The following is a 21,398-nucleotide window of genomic DNA, read 5'->3' as shown; positions in this document are numbered from 1 at the left end:
GGGATGCTAAAGAAAAGGAGGCAACGGCAAACCACCTCTGAAAATCCCTTGCCTTGAAAACCCTATTGGCATCACCCTAAATCAGCTGGAACTTGTTGACATTTTCCACCACCACGCTTTCTTCAGGAAGCTCTCTTGATTGTGCGGGAGGAGCCATAGAACAGGTGAGGAATACAGGGCAGTGAAATATGTATTTGTAGCTATTTTCTTGCAAGTAGGAGGATGGAGAGCAAGTAGTGATGGTCCAGGACTCGGCCACCTGCATACAACACAACGATGCTACCAACGGAGGGGGCAGTCTCTTTGCGTAGTTAAGGAGCAGTTTGAGCAAATGTCCTTTCACATTGTGCGTTTCTCCAGCAGCTCCAGTACAAATGCTGCACTTTCCTTGGCCTCCTCCACGAAATGGGAGAGTTTCACCTGCACCTGCCCAGTTGAAGAAAGGTGCATTTGTCCAAAACAATATCCAAAAAAAAACAAACGAAAATGCCTTTGATTAGGACCAACTAAAGTGACACAAACCACAACCCTGGGGTAGAGGCTGTGGTTGGGTGGTCCAGCATCTGCTTCACATGCAGAAAGTCCCAGGTTCAATCCTGGGCATCTACTCATTAGAGGGATCAGGTAGGAGATGACAGAAAAGACCCCGAGACCCTAAACAGCTGATGCCAGTCCGAGCAGAAAATGTTAACTTGGATAGACTCAGTAGGAGGCAGCTTTGTGTGTTCACATAAAACGAGAGTTGGTATTTCACTTCTATATTTCCAGTAAGACTATAGCTAAGACAAGTGAACATAAGAAAGGCCATGCTGGATCAGTCCAGTCCAGCAGTCTGTTCACATAGTGGCCAACCAGGTGCCTTTAGGAAGCCCACAAACAAGAAAACTGCAGCAGCACCATCCTGCCTGTGTTCCACAGCACCTAATAGAATAGGCATGTTCCTCTGATCCTGGAGAGTGGACTGGCATGATGGCATAATGGCATTCTAGTCAGTTACCTGGGCAAAGTCTCTAGCAGTTATTTTTTATTTAATTTAAGTTGTAGTCCCCCCTTTCCTGGCAAAGCCCGGCCCTGGGCAGCTAACATCATATAAATACAAGTATACATTTAAAAAAAATTCATATAATATATCATTTAAAACCATAAAATCAACCAAGCTAAACATATATCCTGATTCTGCATATCAGTGGTGCCAAGGACATGATCTAAATTACCCTACCATCCAAAGGAAATTTATTCTTACATGGTGGCAGGCCAAGATGGTAATAGGTAATCACCAGTCAACAGTTGTCTCACTACTTCAATAAAATCAGGGAAATCAATGGGAAATCAATGGGATGGAGACAGGAGGAGGAAGGGAATAAAAGGGAGGGGGAGGGAAAAGGGGAAGGAAAGAGGAAAATGGGAAAGGAAGGCAAAAGGATGGAAAAGGGGAAAGGAGGGAGGGAAAAGGGAACAGGGAGGTCAGCTAATATAATACTGTCGCTGCCCTCAAACATAGGCCTGGTGGAACATCTCTGACTTACAAGCCCTATGGAACTGGACTAAGTCTCACAGAGCACAGGTCTCACTAGACAGAGAAGCCCACCATGCTGGGGCCAGGGCCAAAAAAGTATGGGAGGGGTATATCAGGAGAGGTCCTATAGGTATGAGGGCCCCATACTGATTAGCGCTTTAAAGGTCAACACCAAAACCTTGAACCTGATCCAGTACTCAATCTGGAGCCAGTGCAGCTGGCAGAGCACCGGTTAGATAAGGGCTCTTCATGGGGTCCCTGTAAGGACCCTTGCTGCTGCATTCTTGACCAGTTGTAATTTCTGGAGCAGCCTCAAGGGAAGCCCTGCGTATCGTAGTCTAATCTAGACATGACCATTGCATGGATTGCTGGAGCTAGATCAGCACGGGTCAGGAAGGGGATCAGTTGCCGGGCTTGGCACAATTAGATAAAATCCATCCTGGTGGTATTTGTGAGCTAGGCCTCTAAAGAAAGATCCAAGATCACTCAAAATCGCCTGACTCCGCTGTCCTCCCTGGTCTCAAGATAGAGATGCTCTTATTGCTCCAGTCCTCACCAGCTTGAACCTCCCTCTACATACCTGGGTGTTGCCTTTTTTGCTTGGCAACTCAACTAATGGTGCAGCCACATCGAATGTTGCCCACTTTTTGGCCAGAGTGGCTGCTCTTAAGAAGAAAGAACTCTCAACGCCTACATCTGGCAACTTTTAGTCAGTTTGCTCCGCCCCCAGTTTATTTTAGTTAGGAATTTTACCTATCGGGTTTACGCCTAATTTTTAGCATTGTTAACTTAAGATTGTATTATACTATGTATTATGCTTCCCATCCCCCCTCGTCTTCCCCTCCCTTCCTTTCTTCCTCCCTTGGTCCAAGACTGCGGTCATAGACCTAATAATAAATTATTATAAAATCACCTGACAGAGGAAGCTGGTACTAATTGTACCCCATCAAGAGTAACTACTTATCTGTGACATATTCCCATGGAGGGATGCTGCGGCCAAATCAACCACAGGTCTTGTGGTACCTTAAGGTCAAGGTAAAGGTCCCCTGTGCAAGCACTGGGTCCTTCCTGACCCATGGGGTGATGTCACATCCTTAATGACGGGAAAATGTATTGTAGCAGCAGCTTTTTCAAAACAGAACCCCCCACCCATCCACTGTGTCAACATTTACCGGTCATGATGAGCTTAGCAGTACTTGATTGACTGCATTTATAGCCCATCTCTCTCCCCATCCAGGGACTCAAGACAAATCACAAACTTTAACACGTGTGGAGAGCCACCGTGGTGTAGTGGTTAAAGTGTCAGACTAGGATCTTGGAGACCCAGGTTCGAATCACCATTCTGCCGTGGAAACTCACTAGATGACCTTGGGCTAGTCACACATTCTCAACCCAACCTACCTCACAGGGTTGTTGGGAGGATAAAATGGAGGAGAAGAAATTGATGCAAGCTGCTTGGGTCCCCGTTGGGGAGAAAGGTGGGGCATAAATGAAGTAAATAAACCCATTTTTAAAATGGCGTGATTACAAACAATAAAACATTTGAAACACTAAAACAGCAGTCTACCTAGAAGCTGAAAGAGTGGCAGGGAGTGTGCCCAGAAATGTACCCATCAGAATACACCAGGGCATTATGGGTTATTCCCTAGCCAGACCTGGCATCTGATTCTTTAGAATATTTATTAGCGCTAAAAGGCTATCTAGTGCAAACTCTCCTCGTTGGCATATTAGTACCACCTACCTGTTTACTTGCCCACTGTCACTATCCCACAGTGCTCTGCAAGGAGGACAGGTGGACACAGAAAGGAGCCCTCAAGAGTATTCACACCAGGTGACTCAGATGACTATTATCGTTCTTCTAAGGGGATAGGGTTGCCAACTCCAGGTTGGGAAATTCCAGAAGATTTGGGGGTGAAGCCCAGGGACGGCATAGTTTGGGGAGGGGAGGGGCCTTAATGAGGTATAATGCCTACAGTCCACCCTCCAAGCAGCCATTTTCTCCAGTGGAACTGATCCCCGTCGTCTGAAGATCACCTGCAATTCCAAGAGATCTCCAGACCCCACCTAATAACCTATTATTTCCTAATAACCCACCTGGAGACTGGCAATCCTACATGACATCAATTATACCAGAGACAACTGGCAGGTCATTAAGTGATACACATTGCGGGTGGAGCAACCACACGCAGCCATGAAGTGTGAGTATTTCTTACCCGGTGCTTAAAGTCTTCATCCGTTATATCCTTCAGGTTGGTGATGACATTGAAAGAGGCACCAAACAGACCGGCTTCTAGAGCTTTCGTTGCCACCTACATACAATTTTTAAATAGAGTAAGAAGGTTTGCACTTTCGACAAGAACCTTCATCATCAGCTAAGACCCCACCAGAACCATTGATAAGAATATAGTTGGTCCCGTAGAGCAGCACTTGAACTCTAACCTGAGAAATTGTGCATTTTCTGATATGGAGCACCCAAGGCTATTAGTTTTGTAATGGATAGCTTTAGAATTTGGCACTACTTGCTGAGATCTTCCTATTTTTATCTGTTGCTCTGTTACATGGCCGTATTCTTGCAGCCCACCAGTCTTCAAAGAAGTCTGCAGTCATTTATGCATGGGTACTTTCACTTATGTTTGCCCCTGGTCTGTCTCCGTTGTTCCTGGCAGTTATGCATGAGTTTTCCCTCCATTAGAGATGAACTCACAAATCCTGGGACTTCCCGTTCCTCTGTTAACCTGATTCTTCCCTCTCCCCTGAGCTCAGCCCGGGTAAATTCCCTGTGCATAAGGCAAAGTGCAAAGCACCCAAGCATGGTTTCTCTCACAGCCAATTACAAAGCAGCGTGTAAAGAGGCAGGGATTCAAATGCTTCCTGCTTCCCGGGAGCTCTTTCTGAGCAGAAGAAAGGCTTTTTAAAACCGAGGCTTGTATTTCTCTCCTCCCCCCACCCCTTCCTTTCAGATTGCTCCGGTTTTTGTCCTTTGTTCTTAAAATGCTTTTTTATGCAGCAATTGGGGGTTTTTTTGGGGGGAGGGGGATTTTCTCTCACTGTAAACTCTACAAAGGAAGCCAATTGCAAAGCAGCATTTAAAGGGGCAGGGACTTGATTTGAGCTTGGAGACTGCTGGTGCATAGATTCCCAACAGGAAATTGTGGGTCCAGCAAGCAACGAACCTCAGGTAAAACTCCCATAAACGACCTGCATAAATGACCTGCGATTCTTTTTAAAAGAGTAGTTATTCTTTGTATTCTTTGTATGATTGAGGCTGAGCCTGGTCTCTTACACTCTCTCCTAAATAGCCAGTTCATACAAGAAATTTGGTAAAACATCTGCTTGGCAGGAAGAAAGTTCAATTCCTGGCATATTCCATTAAGGATCAGGTAGTAGGTGATGGGAAAGGCCACTTCCAGAGACCCTGACAGTCGGTTGCTCACAGGGATGGCCAATGGCATCAAGAAGCCTCATCTGGCTCCCTCACCTGCCAAGTGAAAATCCCATCTTGTGAGCTTTTGTTGGGTTTTAGACAGGGACTTCCCAGTTTTGCTCTGCTTGGCTTCTGACACCCTGTTAGGGTTGCCAGTCTCAGGCTGGGAAATTCCTAGAGATTTGGAGGTGGAGGCTGGGGAGGGCAGGGTATAGGGTTGCCAACCTCCAGGTACTAGCTGGAGATCTCCTGCTATTACAACTGATCTTCAGCTGATAGAGATTAGTTCACCTGGAGAAAATGGCCACTTTGGCAATTGGACTCTATGGCACTGAAGCCTCTCACCAAACCCCACCCTCCCCAGGCTCCGCCCCCAAAACCTCCTGCCGGTGGCGAAGAGGGACCAGTGGCAACCCTAGCAGGGTATTATGCCGTAGAGGCCACCCTCCAAAGCAGCCATTTTCTCCAGGGGAACTGATCTTGTTTGTGGCTTCCTGGAGGCACCTGGTTGGCCACTGTGTGAGCAGACTGCTGGACTTGTTGGGCCTTGGTCTGATCCAGCAGGGCCTTTCTTATGTTCTTATATTCTTATCTCTGTAATCTGGAGATCAGTTATAATTCTGGGAAATCTTCAGGCCCCACCTGGAGGTTGGCATCCCTACACTCTGTCTGGCTACAACCCATTTTTGCCTCCATCTTTTTTTCTGTAACGTACATACGCTACAATAATACATTTAATTTTTACAGACTCTTTTTCCCCTCTTCCTTTAGGATCCTCGTTTTTCAGATGACTAAGGTAATTAGCACCACAATCCTTTCGAAACAAATCAAAACTGAACAGCGCTTTCCTTCCTAGCTCGAGCCTCAATTAAACAGCATACCTGAAGGTCCGATTTGCAGGCCATATTTCCATGACCAGCCATTTCTTTTAGGAAAGGCCATAAGGAATGAACTTTTTCTGCCAGTGAGAAAGGGACGCCAACTGCCTTTTTCAGGCCCAGTTGCATGGCTGCTGTGCGCCTGCAGATGGGAAAGCAGCAAAAGGAGAAATGCAGCAACTCTGACTGGAAGAAGTAAATGTGGAAATAGGCTGACCATACGTACCGTTTTGAATGGGACAGTCCAGTTTTTATCATATTTCCCGGCCTGCCTGTCTTTTTAATTAAAATGTCAATTTTGTCCCGTTTTGGACCTCATCACACTTCCAAAGTTTGTTTCCTTCAGTTCTAACATTTCTTATGCTGCATGCAGGCGTGGCTGGATAAATTCGCCTAGAAAAAGTGCTCCGATCGGGTTACACTAATATTACATAACCCCTGTCCCGTTTTTGCCATCCCGATGTCCCATTTTTGTCTCAAGGAAATATGGTGAGCCTACGTGGAAAGGATATGGAAAAGGAAGATTCCAGAAGGGCAGGCATTTTAAGCTGTTGTGGGTGGCAACAACAGCAGCTCTCAATGCCATGCAAAAGGAATGATTCTGGTGGTACTTTGCCAATTAACAATGGCATCCTAAGCAGCATCACGTCCTTAGAGAACTGGCTGATGAGTCTGAGGACTTTAATGCATGGCTGTTTCCCTCACGGTCACCCCTCCAACGACTTCACTTCGGGTCTTTGTTTGGATTCTACATGATGTTTCCGTTGCCTCACTCTCCCCCTGCGTTTCCCCACATTTTTACCTTGAATTTGAAAACGCGGGCAAATCACGGGGAAACCATGGCACTTAAACAGGTGTGAGGGTGACAAATGTTTCTAGGGCCATTAGAATACAGAATTATTCTTCAAGCAACTCTGTATTGCGTACCTTTCTTTCTCCTCAGGTGTGCTCTTGGGAAGTTTCATAGCATCCTATGAAGAAGGGAGGAATGCATATTTATCAAATAGCATTTAACCCAATTCTCAGGCCATTTATGCATAGCTGTTTCCTCACGGTCACTCCACCGACTGCTTCAGGACTTTGCTTTGATTATGCTTGCACTTTCCGACCGCCAGAGGTTGCCTTGCTCTCCCTGCGTGTTTCTGCAGGTTTTGCCCGAGTTTTCCAGATTCATGTTTGGCCACCATCCAGAAAAAGCACGGAAACGTATGGGGGGAGCAAGGCGATCTCTGACAGTCGGAAAATACAAGCATAATCAAAGCAAAGCCCTGAAGTAATCGGCGGGGTGACTGCAGTGAAACAGCCATGCATAAAAGACCACAGTTAGATAAGAAGAGCAGAGAGTAGTCTCTTACCATGTAGCTGCTGAAAGCCATGGAGTCTTCGTCCACCATGGACACCAGCTCATTCATGGCCTGATGGAAAGGAGGTATTAACTGTCTCATGACTGGGTCCAGTTCTTCAAACTGACGCTTTCCGTAGGTCATCAATCCGACCATGCAGCCCAGCGCTGCCCCCTACAAGGAGGCACAGTATAAGCCCCCCAGGAGAAGGGTATTACAGTTTGCCAAGTTTCAACAAAATAGGGAGATGTGGGTTTTGTATGCATGACAGAGGACACAATTACTCTCGTATCTAATAATCGAATAACAGCACATGCAAACTGTGTCTGCATCCCCTAAGGGTAACCGCCAGTTACTCAAATGTACCTGGAATCTGAACTCCTGAAAAGCAGGAGGGGGGGTTTGGTGAGGGGAGGGACCACTGAGGTATAATGCCACAGAGTCCACCTTCCAAAGAAGTGATCTCTGTCACCTGGAGGTCATTTGTAATAGCGGAAGATCTCCAGCCACCACCTGGAGGTTGGCAACCCTAAGCGCTGGCCATGCATGAGTCAAGTGCGAAGACAAGCAAAGAAGGCACAATGCCCAGAAAGATGGGCTTGGGGCAGTTTTAGTTGAGGATAGCCCTGTTTAAGCGCCATGTACCAGGGAAGACACTGCTGCTGAGACGGATCCTCCGCCAGGAGCCGCTGAGCGGGACCCAACTTTTTGCACCAAGGTACGAAAAGGCAGAGAGATCAGGCAGCCACTTTCCTTCTCATCCTGCACCATCTCCCTTCAGAACACAAAGAGAAAAATAGCAAAATCATATCCACATGCATCTAGAGGACTGGAATTTGATGCACTGAAGCAGGATCGTCAGACATCTTCCTGCCGCCTGTCAGATAGGCTTGATATTCCTCTGGTGGGGGCAGAGGATCCTTTGCCCCCACCTTCCAGAAGCAGCAGGGGGAGAGGAAAAAAAAGCAGAATCATATGCATGACTATTTTACTTCCAGGGAAAACCCACAAATGATACAGGGTAGCTCTAGGAATGGCCTGAAAGTCTATGGTTTTAGCACAGAGTTTCCAACGATTCCTAGAGCTACCCTGTGTCACTTCTGGTTTTTCCCCAAAAGTGGCATAGTGGCTCGCAGGATGCTGTGCCCCCACCCCATTTCCCCACCTCCAAGCCTCCCAACCAGTTGCCAGGCATGCCCCGGCAACCATACTGTCAGATGATGTTTGAGCAAAAACATGGTGCAGTGGTTAAGAGCGGCCGACTCTAATCTGGAGAACCGGGTTTGATTCCCCGCTCCACATGAAGCCTGTTTGGTAACCTTGGGCAAGTCACAGTTCTCTCCGAACTCTCTCGGCCTCAAAGTGTCGGTTGTGAGGAGAGGAACGAAAGGCGATTGAAAGCTGCTTTGAGACTCTTTGTGGTAGAAAAAACCAACTCTTCTTCTTTTTCAAAATGTAGACTAGATCACATTGCTTTGGTTGTGCCTAGAGAGCCACATGAGAAGGATGCGATTCTCTCTGGAGGCACTTTCTGAAGAAGTGAAGAAAAAGGAGCAGACATTTGCTCCTACCTATTCCCCACCATGTCAACCCTTCCCTTGGTCCTGTTTGCAGCTATGGCATAACCTGGCATGGTACTTCAGAGTGTGTCTTGTGACAAGCGAAAGGGCACAGATCTACAGCCTAACTCCAGACATAAGAGAAAGAAAATGAAAATTTTCATACTCAATTATACGTTCCTTGGGATTGAACGGACCCAAAGAATCCAGCCCCAGTCGATTGGCGACCTACAATTGAAAAACAGGAAGCAAAGAGGCAGCCTTTATTGCCTGGAAGCTAAAACACCAAACCAAAGGACCTCTTACTGGACTGACATTGATTCAGGGTGCAGTGCTATCCTGTGGTCTGACTCTGACCCTCCAGCTTTCTGACCTCTGGCCAAACACAGAAGACTCTATCCTGCCTGACAGTATAGCACCTCAGCACCTGACAATTGGCTGAGACTCCCTACAATCTCCTCGAGACTGCCGCTATAGGGTTGCCAAGTCCCTCTCTGCCACTGATGGGAGGTTTTGGGGGCGGAGCCTGAGGAGGGTGGGGTTTGGGGAGGGACTTCAATGCCATAGAGTCCAATTGCCAAAGCAGCCATTTTCTCCAGGTGAACTGATCTCTATCGGCTAGAGATCAGTTGTAATAGCAGGAGATCTCCAGCTAGTATCTGGAGGTTGGCAACCCTATGCCACTATCAGTGGATTTATGGAGGATGCCCCCATGACAACACCTCCCTTCCCCTGTCTCCTGGAGCACATTGCTGCCCTGAAGCTCGAGACCCAACAACTGGGGGCCCAGAGAGCCAAAAAGAGGTTTACCAACCTCCAGAAGGGGCCTGGAGATCTCCTCGAAATACAAGTCAAGCCCAGATGATGGAAATCAGTTTCCAGGGAGAAAATGGCTGCGTTGGAGGGCAGACTCTATGGCATTATACTCTGCTGAAGTTCCTCTCCTCCCCAAACCCTGCCATCCCCAAGTCTTCAGGAATTTACCAACCCGGAGCTGGCAATCCTAGCCAAAAAGGATCACTTGCCCATCCTAGTCACAGAATATGAAGGGTCCTCTCCAGGTTCCCCACCCAGGCAATACATTTCCCCTTCCTGGATGATGTGGTGGCACTCTGGACAAACTCTGGAGGTTCGCTACCCCCACATAAATCGCTGTCGGCACTTCCATTTCAAATGCTGAAAGCACAGGAGCCAGGCATGGGGTGGGGGCAAGTTTGAGCTCCCTAAGCAATAAGTCCCAGTTCTGTTTACATCCTCTCCACTCCTCATTTTCTTTGTACATAAACCAGAAGGGTTCTCTGTCTCCTATATTTGCCCTTACTGGGCCAAAAAGGATAAAAAGCCATTTGTTCCAAGGGGAAAGTGTTGATGCTCCATGCCTTTCCTTGAAATTCCAAGTATTTATTTACATTTATTTATTTATTTATTTGTTTGTTTGTTTGTTTGTTTATAAAATTTGTATATGGCTTTTCCACCCAGTCAGGGCCACCAAGGCAGTTAACAGTTAAAGCAAGACATTATAAAAGCATATCATACAGCTTCAACCAAAACTAAAATACATACTATGAGCACATAAAACATCCAGCTTTTAAAACATTACTTTTGCTAACCCACAGTTAAGTGAAAACTGAGGCATTACCAGTCTGATTTTGTGATCTTCCTCAAGAATGAAGAGATTTTCTTCGTTAATATAAAATTCGGCGGCGTCCAGTATGGCCTTTTTGGGGACCAGGCCCACGAGCTGAGATCCTACCACTGGTAGGTTCATATCCTAGGATCAGGAATTGCATTTTTACTAGCCAGAGGTATTAAGCAGTCAGTGTTCAAAACTATGCTTCATCTGGGGCAGAGGACACGTACATCAGTTACTGAGAGAGATTAAAGCAATGGATGTGGGGCCAACGAGCCCATGATGGGAAGAGGAATGGACCGCGTTCTACACAAGCCGAGCAATTTTCTGTCGACGGGATTGTATCACTGTATGTATTGCTAAGGACACTCAATAGCCTGCCAGCTGTGCCATCGTTCCTTTAGTCCACTGGTTCCCAACCGGGGGTCCGCGGACCCCCAGGGGTCCGCGAGAACTAAATTAAGGTCCGCAAAACAAAGTTATAATCCCATAATAAATTAATATTTTCAATTAAAAGTTCTCTATTATAAAAATATATATTCAAATATTATTCTAAGTTTAATGTTTAACTAACAGTTGTGATTAAAGTTTATTTTCAAATTCTCGGAATTTTTATTTTGAACCTTGGGGTCCCTGCACCGAACAAAAAAGTCCTAGTGGTCCCTGGTCAAAAAAAGGTTGGGAACCACTGCTTTAGCCTCTTAGTATGAATCCTGCTGCCGGTGGATTTTTAACCACAATCAAGATGAGACTCCAGCTGCCAGCATCTTTTACCAAGAGCAATTTGCGCAGCAAATTCAAAAAGGACTGAAAAAGCTGGAATTTTAAACTTTACCCTAGCGATCTATCATGGGAACACCTTTCTGGGAGCTGCTCCTGTCCTCCTGTGTTATAATTAAATTATGCAAATATCTAGGTGGAGGCAGATGTCAAAAGATGTAGGGAACCGCCAAAGGATTCCCCCTAATTTTTCCGTCCTTCCCCCCTGCATCTGATGGGAATTAAGGTTCAGGGAGATAGAATCTGAGTCTGGATATAAACCCCAGAGACAAGATGGTTTTCTTTTTTCCAACTGAAGAAGAACAAAGCTTATTTGAAATAAGATGAGCTGGATATAAATATAAACAGCGTATTTGAAGAAATGGGATAGCAGTTTTTAAGCAGCATGAGTCAGAAAGGGGGGAAGGACCTTTCCAGGCAAGCTTTTTACTTTGTTAACCGTCTTGTTAAACATTATAATTAATCTACAGCACCAGGGTCAACTTCAAAACTTCGGGGATTCTGGCCTTTGCCCTCTCCTGTTACATTGACCCTTTTCACTCAACTCTCCTCTTAACTCCCTCTTTGCCAGCACTCAGCTGCGATTGTTTATTTCCAGGAACCACTCATTGCTATACCTGTAAGGTACAGGGATGCCAGCCTTTAGGTAGGACCTGGGGATCCCCCAGAATTACACCTCATCTCCAGACTACAGAGATCAGTTCCCCACTGCTGAAAACGGATGCTTTGGAGAGTGGACTCTCTGGCATTGAAGTCACTGTCCTCCCCAGGCTCCATCCTCAAATTTCCAGGAGTTTCCCAACTAGGGTTGCCAACCTCCAGTTGGCTGGAGATCTCTTGCTGTTACAACTGATACCCAGGCGACAGAGATCAGTTCCCCTGCCGCTTGGACAATTGGACTCTATGGCATTGAAGTCCCTCCCTTCTCCAAACCCCACCCTCCTCAGGCTCCTCCCCCAAAATCTCCAGGTATTTCCCGACCTGGAGCTGGCAACCCTATTCCCAACCTGGATCTGGTATCACCTACCCCCTCATCCCCCACAAAGGTTGTCGGGGGGACCTAGCAACCCTACTTCAGAAGATATAACGCCATAGAGTCCATCCTTCTTCAAACCCTGCCCATCCCAAATTCCACACCCAATTCTCCAGCAACTTCCCAACCCAAGTTCGCACCCCTAGCTATGAGCACCGCAGTCTCCCAGAGCAGAAGCCGCTGTCTCTTCTGCGCTCCTTGAGGAACTGGGTAAGCGTGTCTTTATGGCATGGATCCTTGGAGCTCTCTCTGTTTTCCGAAGCTAAGCAAGCCCCCTCGGACAACTCACCCGAGCATCCTGGCAGACCTCTTCATAGACTGTGTGGAGGGGGGTGGTTTCAAAGTCCAACAGGTTGGTGGAGACTTGAGCCATGTTCTCCTCCTCCAAGTACCAGCCCATACCTTGCACCTGCTGTAGTCGCCCAGGCTGCAGAGAACAAGGAGAAGCCGCTTGCTCTGTGCGCCCATCCTCAGCCGTGCACGCTCAAGCAGGAACGCCAGCAAAGAAAACATTCTGCAGATCAGCCACCACTGGGGATTCTTTGCTGGCTCAGACCGGGGCCGGTTCCCTCAGCCAAGTCACCCAAGCAAGTCACCTGGGGCGGCATTACGAGGAGAGTACTGAGGCACAGCTAGGGTTGCCAACCTCCATGTGGAACCTAGAGATCTCCTGCTATTACAATTGATCTCCAGACCACACAGCTCAGTTCCCTGGGAGAAAATTGATTCTTTGGAGGATGGACTTTAGAACATTGTACCCTGCTGAGATCCCTCCCTAAACCCAGGACCCAAAATCTCCAGGTATTTCCCAACCTAGAGCCAGCGACCCTAAGCACAGCAGGGCTTTGATTCACTTCCAGCCATCAGCAGTATGTAGGGTTGCCAGCTCCAGGTTGGGTATTACCTGGAGATTTTGGGGGTGTAGCCTGAGGAAGGCAGGGTTTGGGTACGGGAGGGAATTCCATGGGGTATAATGCCATAGAGTGCACCTTCCAAAGCAGCCATTTTATCCGGGTGAACTGATCTCTGTTGCCTGGAGATCAGTTGTAATAGTGGGAGATCTCCAGCCACAACTTGGAGGTTGGCCATTCTAGCTTGGAGGCTGGCAATCCTATGCACCAGTAGAAACATGGGATGGGAGAACTGTTCTCCCCTAATAGTAGATCCTGAAGAGGCCAAAAAGGCTATGTTGGCCAATGAGCAGTGTCATAGGTAAAGGATAATTAGGACAAGGGCCTTTTGATCTGGCATTACTGATCATCCGTGGTTTTGTTAAGGGTGCTTTCAGTAGAGTACGAAGGGCAGAAACAAGATAGTAGGTGGCCACAGCACAGGGCACATGAGAGGATGAATTTATAATGAATAAATCAGCCCCCTCTTTGATTGTCCTCCAGAAATGATACCAGAGGGGGGTGAGTGGGCCAGGGCCCCAGAGGAGAGGGCTAGAGGAGTTGAAAGTTAAGGACAGAGATGAAACTGCAAAGGCAGAAGAAGATAGAGGGGATGACGTTTCCAAGCAAGCCACTGAATCAGTGACTGAACATCATGGTACCAGAGTGACCCTTTTCCTGTCCACACTCCACCCTCCCAAATGAGGCCTCTATAACCTGGTGCAAAAGAGTTGACATCTAATACTCCCATATTATGCCATTTAAAGGACTGGGAAGGCCCCTCTTCATTGTGCCTGTTTTGAACCAGGACTAAAAAGGTAAAGGTCCCCTGTGCGAACACCGGGTCATTCCTGACCCATGGTGTGATGTCACATCCCGACGTTTACTAGGCAGACTTTGTTTACGGGGTGGTTTGCCAGTGTCTTCCCCAGTCATCTACCCTTTACCCCCAAGTAAGCTGGGTACTCATTTTACCGACCTCGGAAGGATGGAAGGCTGAGTCAACCTTGAGCCGGCTACCTGAAACCAGCTTCCGTCAGGATCGAACTCAGGTCGTGAGCAGAGCTTGGACTGCAATACTGCAGCTTACCACTCTGCGCCACGGGGCTCCTGAACCAGGACTAAAGAGGAGCAAAACCATCAGCAATGCAATTTCCTCCCCAGAACCCAAGGTACCTGGTCCTTCCCACGGCCCTGTTCCCGGATGTTCAGGGCTATCCGGTGCGCCAGCTCCTTTGTGCACAGCAGATTGATGTTGTACGCTATGAGGAATTTTCGGGCGCCTGTTACCGTTGCTCCCCATCTTGGAACAAAGTTTGCAGGGCCAAAATCAGGAGTCCATTCTGCCTCTCTGAGCTTGAAAAAAGGGGAGAAGACTGCTATTATTCGTTCAGAGCAAGCTTGGTGTAGTTAGGGTTGCCAGGTCCCTCTTTGCCACTGGCGGGAGGTTTTTGGGGTGGAGCCTGAGGAGGGCGAGGTTCAGGGAGAGGAGGGACTTCAATGCCATAGAGTCCAATTGCTAAAGCAGCCATTTTCTCCAGGTGAACTGATCTCTATTGGCTGGAGATCAGTTGTAATAGCAGGAGATCTCCAGCTAGTACCTGGAGGTTGGCAAACCTAGTTGTAGTGGTTAAGAGTGGCGGACTCTAATCTGGAGAACCGGGTTCGATTCCCCACTCCTCCACATGAAGTCTGATGGGTGACATTGGGCCAGTCACAGTTCTCCCAGAACTCTCTCTGCCCATGTAGAGGCAGGCAAAGCTATGCTGAGCCCAGCTAGTTGGGAATAAGGCCAGGCTGTAAGTGTGAGAAATAAAATAAATAAACAAATAAACTAACCACCACTGTGCATCTCTTGCCACAGTCAGCTGTGATTTGAAGGCACACACTGGAGGGTGGCATCCCTAGTCCTCAGAGTAGCAGCACCCAAAAACTTACTTTCTTGGGGAGGGCTTCATATTCTCCTGCTCGGATGGCTGGCAGAGTCCTTCTACTCTCCTTCAGAGCGGCTTCCCCGTAGAGGTACACTGCAATTATAAGGAGAACACTGAGGACACAAAAAAGATCAGGCAAGAAAAGGAAGGCGCTGGACTGTTACTGGGACTCTGTACTGGGTTGGATGGCAGCCAATAAATGGAAGCTCCATCCGGAACGGGGTAAGGTTGCCGACCTCCCGGTGGCGGCTGGAGATCTCCCACTATTACAACTGATGGTTGCTTTGGAAGGTGGACTCTATGGCATTATACCCTGTTGAAGTCCTTCCCCTCCCCAAACCCCACCTTCCTCATGCTCCACCCCCAAAATCTCCAGGTACTTCCCAACCTGGAGCTGGCAACCCCAGAGAGGGGTGAGCCAAGAAATTGTACAGAGTAGATGTCATGGACTAGAGTAGGGACTCCTCCTCATCAGGCAGAGACACTGAAGACTCTGACAAGGAGGGGGCTAAGCTCCTCCTGACACCACCACAGGAGTAAGCAGCTGAGACACTTCCAGGAACCCCTCCCCCTCTTAGATGTGCAAGAAGAGCCCCAGGAATCTAAGCCAAACCTCTCACTGTAGGATGTAGACTTAGTCCCTTGAACCCTTCACGCCAGACCCCAATGCAGTACCTAAGGTTTGGGTTACCAGCCTTACTGCTATGGCAAGAGGCCTCCCACTGACGACCTTGGTTGCCCACTGTAAGCAGGAGTAGAAGGGGTAGGGTTGCCAACCTCCAGGTACTAGCTGGAAATCTCCTGCTATTTTAACTGATCTCCAGCTGATAGAGATCAGCTCACCTGGAGAAAATGGCCACTTTGGCAATTGGACTCTATGGCACTGAAGTCCCTCCCCTCCCCAAACCTTACCCTCCTTTGGCTCAGCCACAAAATCCTCCAGCCAGTGGCAGAGGGACCTGGCACCCCTAGAGGGGGGAAATGTTGCCTGTGCATGTGCTGTGACATCACTTCTGGGGGAAACCCGGTAGCTCTAGGAATCACTAGAGTTTTATCATAGAGTTTCCAGCAATTCCTAGAGCTACTTGACATTGCTTCTAGCTTTTCATGGAAGTAATGTCATGCCATGTGTGACCAACATGTCCCCTGACCCCAAGCTCCTGCAGGTTGCCAAGCATGGCCTGTCTTATCCACCCTGCCTAAGGTCTTCTCTCCAACTGATCCCTCAGACACCACAAAGCCAATAACCACCCTAACCCCATCAAAGTAACCAGTCATAACATCTTTAAGAACTAGTAGCTAGTAGCTACTCCCAGAGGGGGAGAGGACTGCGTCTCCACCTCCTTGCAGATATACTTAAGGCCTCGGTTCACCCTCAGCCTTTGCTGGAACAACATCTAAGCTCTAGTACTGTGGACACCTGGCCCTCAGCCTTGAGCAAGATAGATCTCCCTTCCGATGTTTTGCTACAGCCAATTTACCAGGCACATGCAGTTCATCTGCCAAGCGCTTCCCAAAAAGATTGGCACAGTGAATGCAATCCGCCATGGTGACGTTCCTCACTGGAATGAAGGGGCAAACATCCAGAGCTCCCATCCGGGGATGCTCACCTAGGGTAGGAAAGGAAGGTTTCAGAGACATACTGCGAGGTTGGAAGGATAAGAACGTAAGAAAAGCCATGCTGGATCAGACCATCAAGTCCAGCAGTCTGTTTACACAGCGGCCAACCAGGTGCCTCAAGGAAGCCCACAAACAAGAATGCAACCGAGCAGCCATGGGAGAAAGGAATTAATGGGAATCTGGGCTTTCAGGAATCTCCATTAGTACTGGAAACTGTGTCTGTGAAGATGGCAGAGGTTGTGCAGAGGTTTTTTCCCTTGGCTGTTCCGCACCCCCAACCCATCCCCCTGACTCAACCAAAAGTGCAAATTCTACAAGAACATTGTTAGAACACCATCTAATCTAGTTTAACTTGGGCAGCCATGTTGGTCTGCAGTAGAATAAGATTTGAGTCTAGTAGCACCTTAAAGACTAACACATTTGCTGGTCTTTAAGGTGCTAGTAATGAGCCCCATGGGGCAGAGTGGTAAGCTATAGTACTGCAGTCAAAGCTGGGCTCACGACCTGAGTTTGATCCTGATGGAAGTCGGTTTCAGGTAGCCAACTCAAGGTTGACTCAATCTTCCATCCTTCCAAGGTTGGTAAAATGAGTACCCAGCTTTCTGGGGGTAAAGTGTAGACGACTGGGGAAGGCAATGGCAAACCACCCCATAAGCATAGTCTGCCTAGTAAACATGTGGATGTGACATCATCCCATGAGTCAGTAATGACCCGGTGCTTGCACAGGAGACTACCTTTACCTTTAAGGTGCTACCGGACTCAAATCTTGCTCTTCTAACCCAGTTGTTTTTGAAGCCACTGGGGATGAACACATGAAGATGCCTTATACTGAATCAGACCCTTGTTCCATCAAAGTCAGTATTGTCTACTCAGACCGGCAGCGGCTCTCCGGGGTCTCAGGCAGAGGTCTTTCACATCACCTATTTGCCTAGTCCCTTTAACTGGAGATGCTTGGGATTGAACCCGTGACCTTCTGCATGCCAAGCAGATGTTCTACCACTGAGCCATAACCCCTCCCCAAGATGCCCTGTTCTTTCTTTTATACAAAGAACAGCAACATTTTACTCGGGACCAAAACTGGTACATGGGAGCTGGGGGTGAGGAGGCAGACTGTGAATTATTCCAAAGACTTTAAGAGAATACTTCAAAGTTAAAACAGACTGATCATAAAAGGAAACCGGGATTTACATGGCATGAAAACGGCAACGAATCTTTTAAATGGCGACTTGGTTTTACATATTAAGCCCAACCCCTGACACTACAGCCAACCTGCCTCACCAATAAGAATATCAAGGTGTCACAGCATGGGATAAAATTCATTAAGCATCTTTATCTGAGTTTATCCAGGGCTGTGATGTCACCAGATGCCTGGCCCTTTAAGATGTGTGATGGCTCTCACAAATATTTTCTACAAGAACCAGGGCCAAGTAAGCTGTCCAGAACATGAAAAGCTCTGTAGAGTCCTCCAGTGAGAACCTGGTCTGGGCCTCCAATTCCCTTATCCCACTGTGGTCACCTTTGTGGTTTTCCATGTTGATGAGCTGAAAAGCTGTCCTGGCCGCATTCAGTGCGCCCTCAATGACCGCTGCAGGACTCCCCACGAAGGTGTAAACGGTTCGGTTGGTGGAAGGCCCGGCATCCACGTCCAGGAGCTTGCAGCCGGCCGTCTGGGAGATGGACTTGCCAATCTCATTGATCACCTGAACGAGAGCACAGGGTGTTAGACAGCTTGTAGATTCAAACTGGAAAGCAAGGCCCTATGATCGTTTAAAAAAAAATAAACACCATGAATTCTTAACATCTTTCAGACTTAGGGTCGCAAATAGGGTTGCCAGCTCTGGGTTGGGAAATACCTGGAGATTTTTGGGTTGGAGCCTTTGGAGGACGGGGTTTGGAGACATCAATGCCATCAGCCATAGAGTCCAATTGCCAAAGTGGCCATTTTCTCCAGGTGAACTGATCTCTATCGGCTGAAGATCAGTTGTAACAGTGGGAGATCTCCAGCTACTACCTGGAAGTTGGCAACCCTAGTCACCCTAGTCACAAACCTCCAGGTGGTTGCTGGAGATCTCCTGCTATTACGACTCATCTCCAGGCGACAGAGATCAGTTCACTGGATAAATGGCTGCTTTGGAAGGTGGACTTAATGGCATTACACCCATTCAAGTCCCTCCCTTCCCCAAACGCCACCCTCCACCCCCCAAGTTTCCAGGTATTTCCCACCCTGGATCTGGCAACCCTATTCAGACTCCATTTATTTTGCCTCGAATACTTTGGAAATGTCATCTCCATCTTTGTAGATTCAAACTACTCTGAAACATGGTCATCTGATGAAAAAGGGCAATCCAAGGAAGCATTCTTCGAGCTGCAGTCACTAGGGAAGAACCTTTGGCATGTTCTATACCAAAGTACAGTTCCTTGGCCAAGGTCAGGGGAATCCACTTCTGCTAATTCCATGCAAGTCAGCTATACACAGCACTAATTGGTTAGCACATGTAATGTCACAAACCTACTCCCAATTCCTAGAACCGATTTTCTTTCTTATAAGGAGCAAAGATTTAAATGAATCAGCTTCCTGCTGCACTTAAAAACATGAAAAAGTGGACAATCCGCTTGAAGATGGGGGGGGGGACGACAATACAGGCAACTCAGAGGATAAGCCAAGCTTCACCCACAGAAGAAAATGTCTCAAGAAGTCCAGTTCACAGATGCTGGAGTAATCAATATCTGGTGTATAAAAGAAGAAGAACCCGACAGGGGGGCAGCAAGAGGAAAGTCTGGTCAGATAGCAACATGGTCCAGCTTGCTCCTCTTAGGGCTATATCCTCCTTCTCAGAGGTCCAACAGAACCGAACTCTGTCTCTCAACTAGCGAAGTAGTGAAGTCTCTATATAGCTCTTCTCTTTCTATCAAGTATGTTAGTTTCTGAATAAAGCTTTATTTACTCTTTAATCAGTTCTTTTTTAAAAAATTTATTGCTTTTATAATAAACACAAAAAGAAAAAAATTAAACAATAAAAAAATCATAATCCAATATAACAACAAAAAATAACATAAAATACACAAAAACATAAACAGAGCACTATTACATCCATTGCTAATATATTATTTACTATCTTTTTTGGGGGGGAAATCCATAGTGCCCAAACCACTACCACCCACCAATGTGCCCTCCACCTTTGGACTTCCAAAGCGGTGTTATGACAGTATATAAAAACCTATTATAATCATTAATTAAAAAACACATTAATCTATAATTCATTAACTATACCTATAAAATCCGTTTTTGCCAATTTATCCCAATATGCGGCGGCCTTTGACCACGTTTGTTTAAATTCATCCATATCTTTACCATGTAAAGAATCAGTAATTTTGGCCATCCGCATATACATCCATAACTTTTCTCTCCACTCTTTAATTGAAGGTTTATTTATTTGCTTCCATTTCTTAGCAATTATAATTCTGGCTGCAGCAAAGCTGCATTGACATATGACTCTATCACCTTTATCTAAGTCTTTTTTAGGTATACCCAATAAACAAAAGGCAGGATCTTTTTTTTATTTTTGAATTAATCAGATTATTAGTTTCCTTTAAAACCAATCGCCAAAATCTCCTATTTTTTTTTACAAAACCACCAAACATGCATAAATGTACCTATATCCGTTCCGCATTTCCAACAAAGACCCTCATCTTTCTATCAAGTATGTTAGTTTCTGAATAAAGCTTCATTTACTCTTTAATCAGTTCTCATGGTAATGGCTGAGCAATCATTCGGTCAACAAATAAATACATCGGCTCCTTTTCCAAAACGGAATTAATGTCCCGCTGACTAATATCGGGGCCCATCAAATTCCAGTTAAGCCATATGGGTGGGGGACTGAACTCCCTGGGGAAATGGCAGAAAATGAGGTTCGGGGATTACCTCCAACAATTTGTGTAAGAGCTGGAACAATTTTTTTGGGAAAAGACGACGATCTGCAGCACGCGGCAGGAGAGCTTCAAAACTGGAGAGCTTCAAAACTGATAAAAGGAAGTATGTCTTCACACGACGCACAGTTAAATTGTGGAACTCCCTGCCCCGGGATGTGGCGATGGCTGCCAACTTGGGAGGCTTTCAGAGTGGACATGTTCGCGGGGGAGAGGGGTATTCATGGCTACTAGTTAAAATGGCTACTAGTCATGATGCATACCTATTCTCTCCAGGATCAGAGGAACATGCCTATGATATTAGGTGCTTTGGAACCCAGGCAGGATAATGCTGCTACAGGGCCTTTCTGATGTTCTTTTCTTCTTCTGGGTTTATTTTTATGCTTTGGGGTTTTTAAACTTTGCCATTTTGACTGGCAGGGTATGAGCTTTCATGAGTCACAGCTCACTTCTTCAGATACCAAATGTAGAGCTGTGAAACATTTCTTTCCCAAATTATTTTCTCATGTGTCACTCATGTACAAGTGGGCAAGAGAAGCTATGAGGGGGGAAAACAAACATGTCCCCTTGGCCAATATCTGAGCATGGCCTCAAAGGGAGTTTTTACGGAGAAAATAATTCAGGACTTACCTCTCGGTTGTTGCCTTCAGAAAAATTGGGTACACACTCTACTAACATCGACATCGTTCGGGGATCTTTCCCTAGATTTGTGGGGAACTCCTGGAACTGGAGATGGCTCGCTGTTCGCTTTCTCTGCCCTCTTGGCCAGAAAAAAGTTTGCTGGAGGGATTGAGAGACTTCCTGGCAAGTAGCCAATGACCCTTCTGATCTGCAGAGTTGCTCATTAACTACCCCACCAACTAA

At 46.9% G+C, this 21,398-nt stretch overlaps 1 protein-coding gene across 1 annotated transcript; it reads right to left on the bottom strand.

The window, feature by feature from the left end:
• Positions 1 to 339: 339 nt before the first annotated feature.
• On the bottom strand, positions 340 to 21,238 carry FTCD (formimidoyltransferase cyclodeaminase). Its single transcript, XM_056856054.1, has 14 exons — positions 21,165 to 21,238; positions 18,124 to 18,307; positions 16,469 to 16,597; positions 14,992 to 15,080; positions 14,230 to 14,409; positions 12,453 to 12,590; positions 10,360 to 10,491; positions 8,887 to 8,948; positions 7,807 to 7,936; positions 7,174 to 7,335; positions 6,746 to 6,789; positions 5,822 to 5,960; positions 3,730 to 3,825; positions 340 to 426 (listed from the first exon to the last, which is right to left on the bottom strand). Exons 1-14 carry the CDS (start codon positions 21,216 to 21,218, stop codon positions 340 to 342), a joined length of 1,626 nt encoding a protein of 541 aa, XP_056712032.1. The 5' UTR covers positions 21,219 to 21,238.
• Between the last annotated feature and the right edge of the window lie 160 nt (positions 21,239 to 21,398).

The sequence above is a fragment of the Euleptes europaea genome, chromosome 10 (genome assembly GCF_029931775.1).
Source record: "Euleptes europaea isolate rEulEur1 chromosome 10, rEulEur1.hap1, whole genome shotgun sequence".
Lineage (NCBI taxonomy): Eukaryota > Metazoa > Chordata > Lepidosauria > Squamata > Sphaerodactylidae > Euleptes > Euleptes europaea.
Note: the sequence above shows the minus strand (reverse complement) of the source record. Positions and strands in the feature narration are given on the sequence as shown.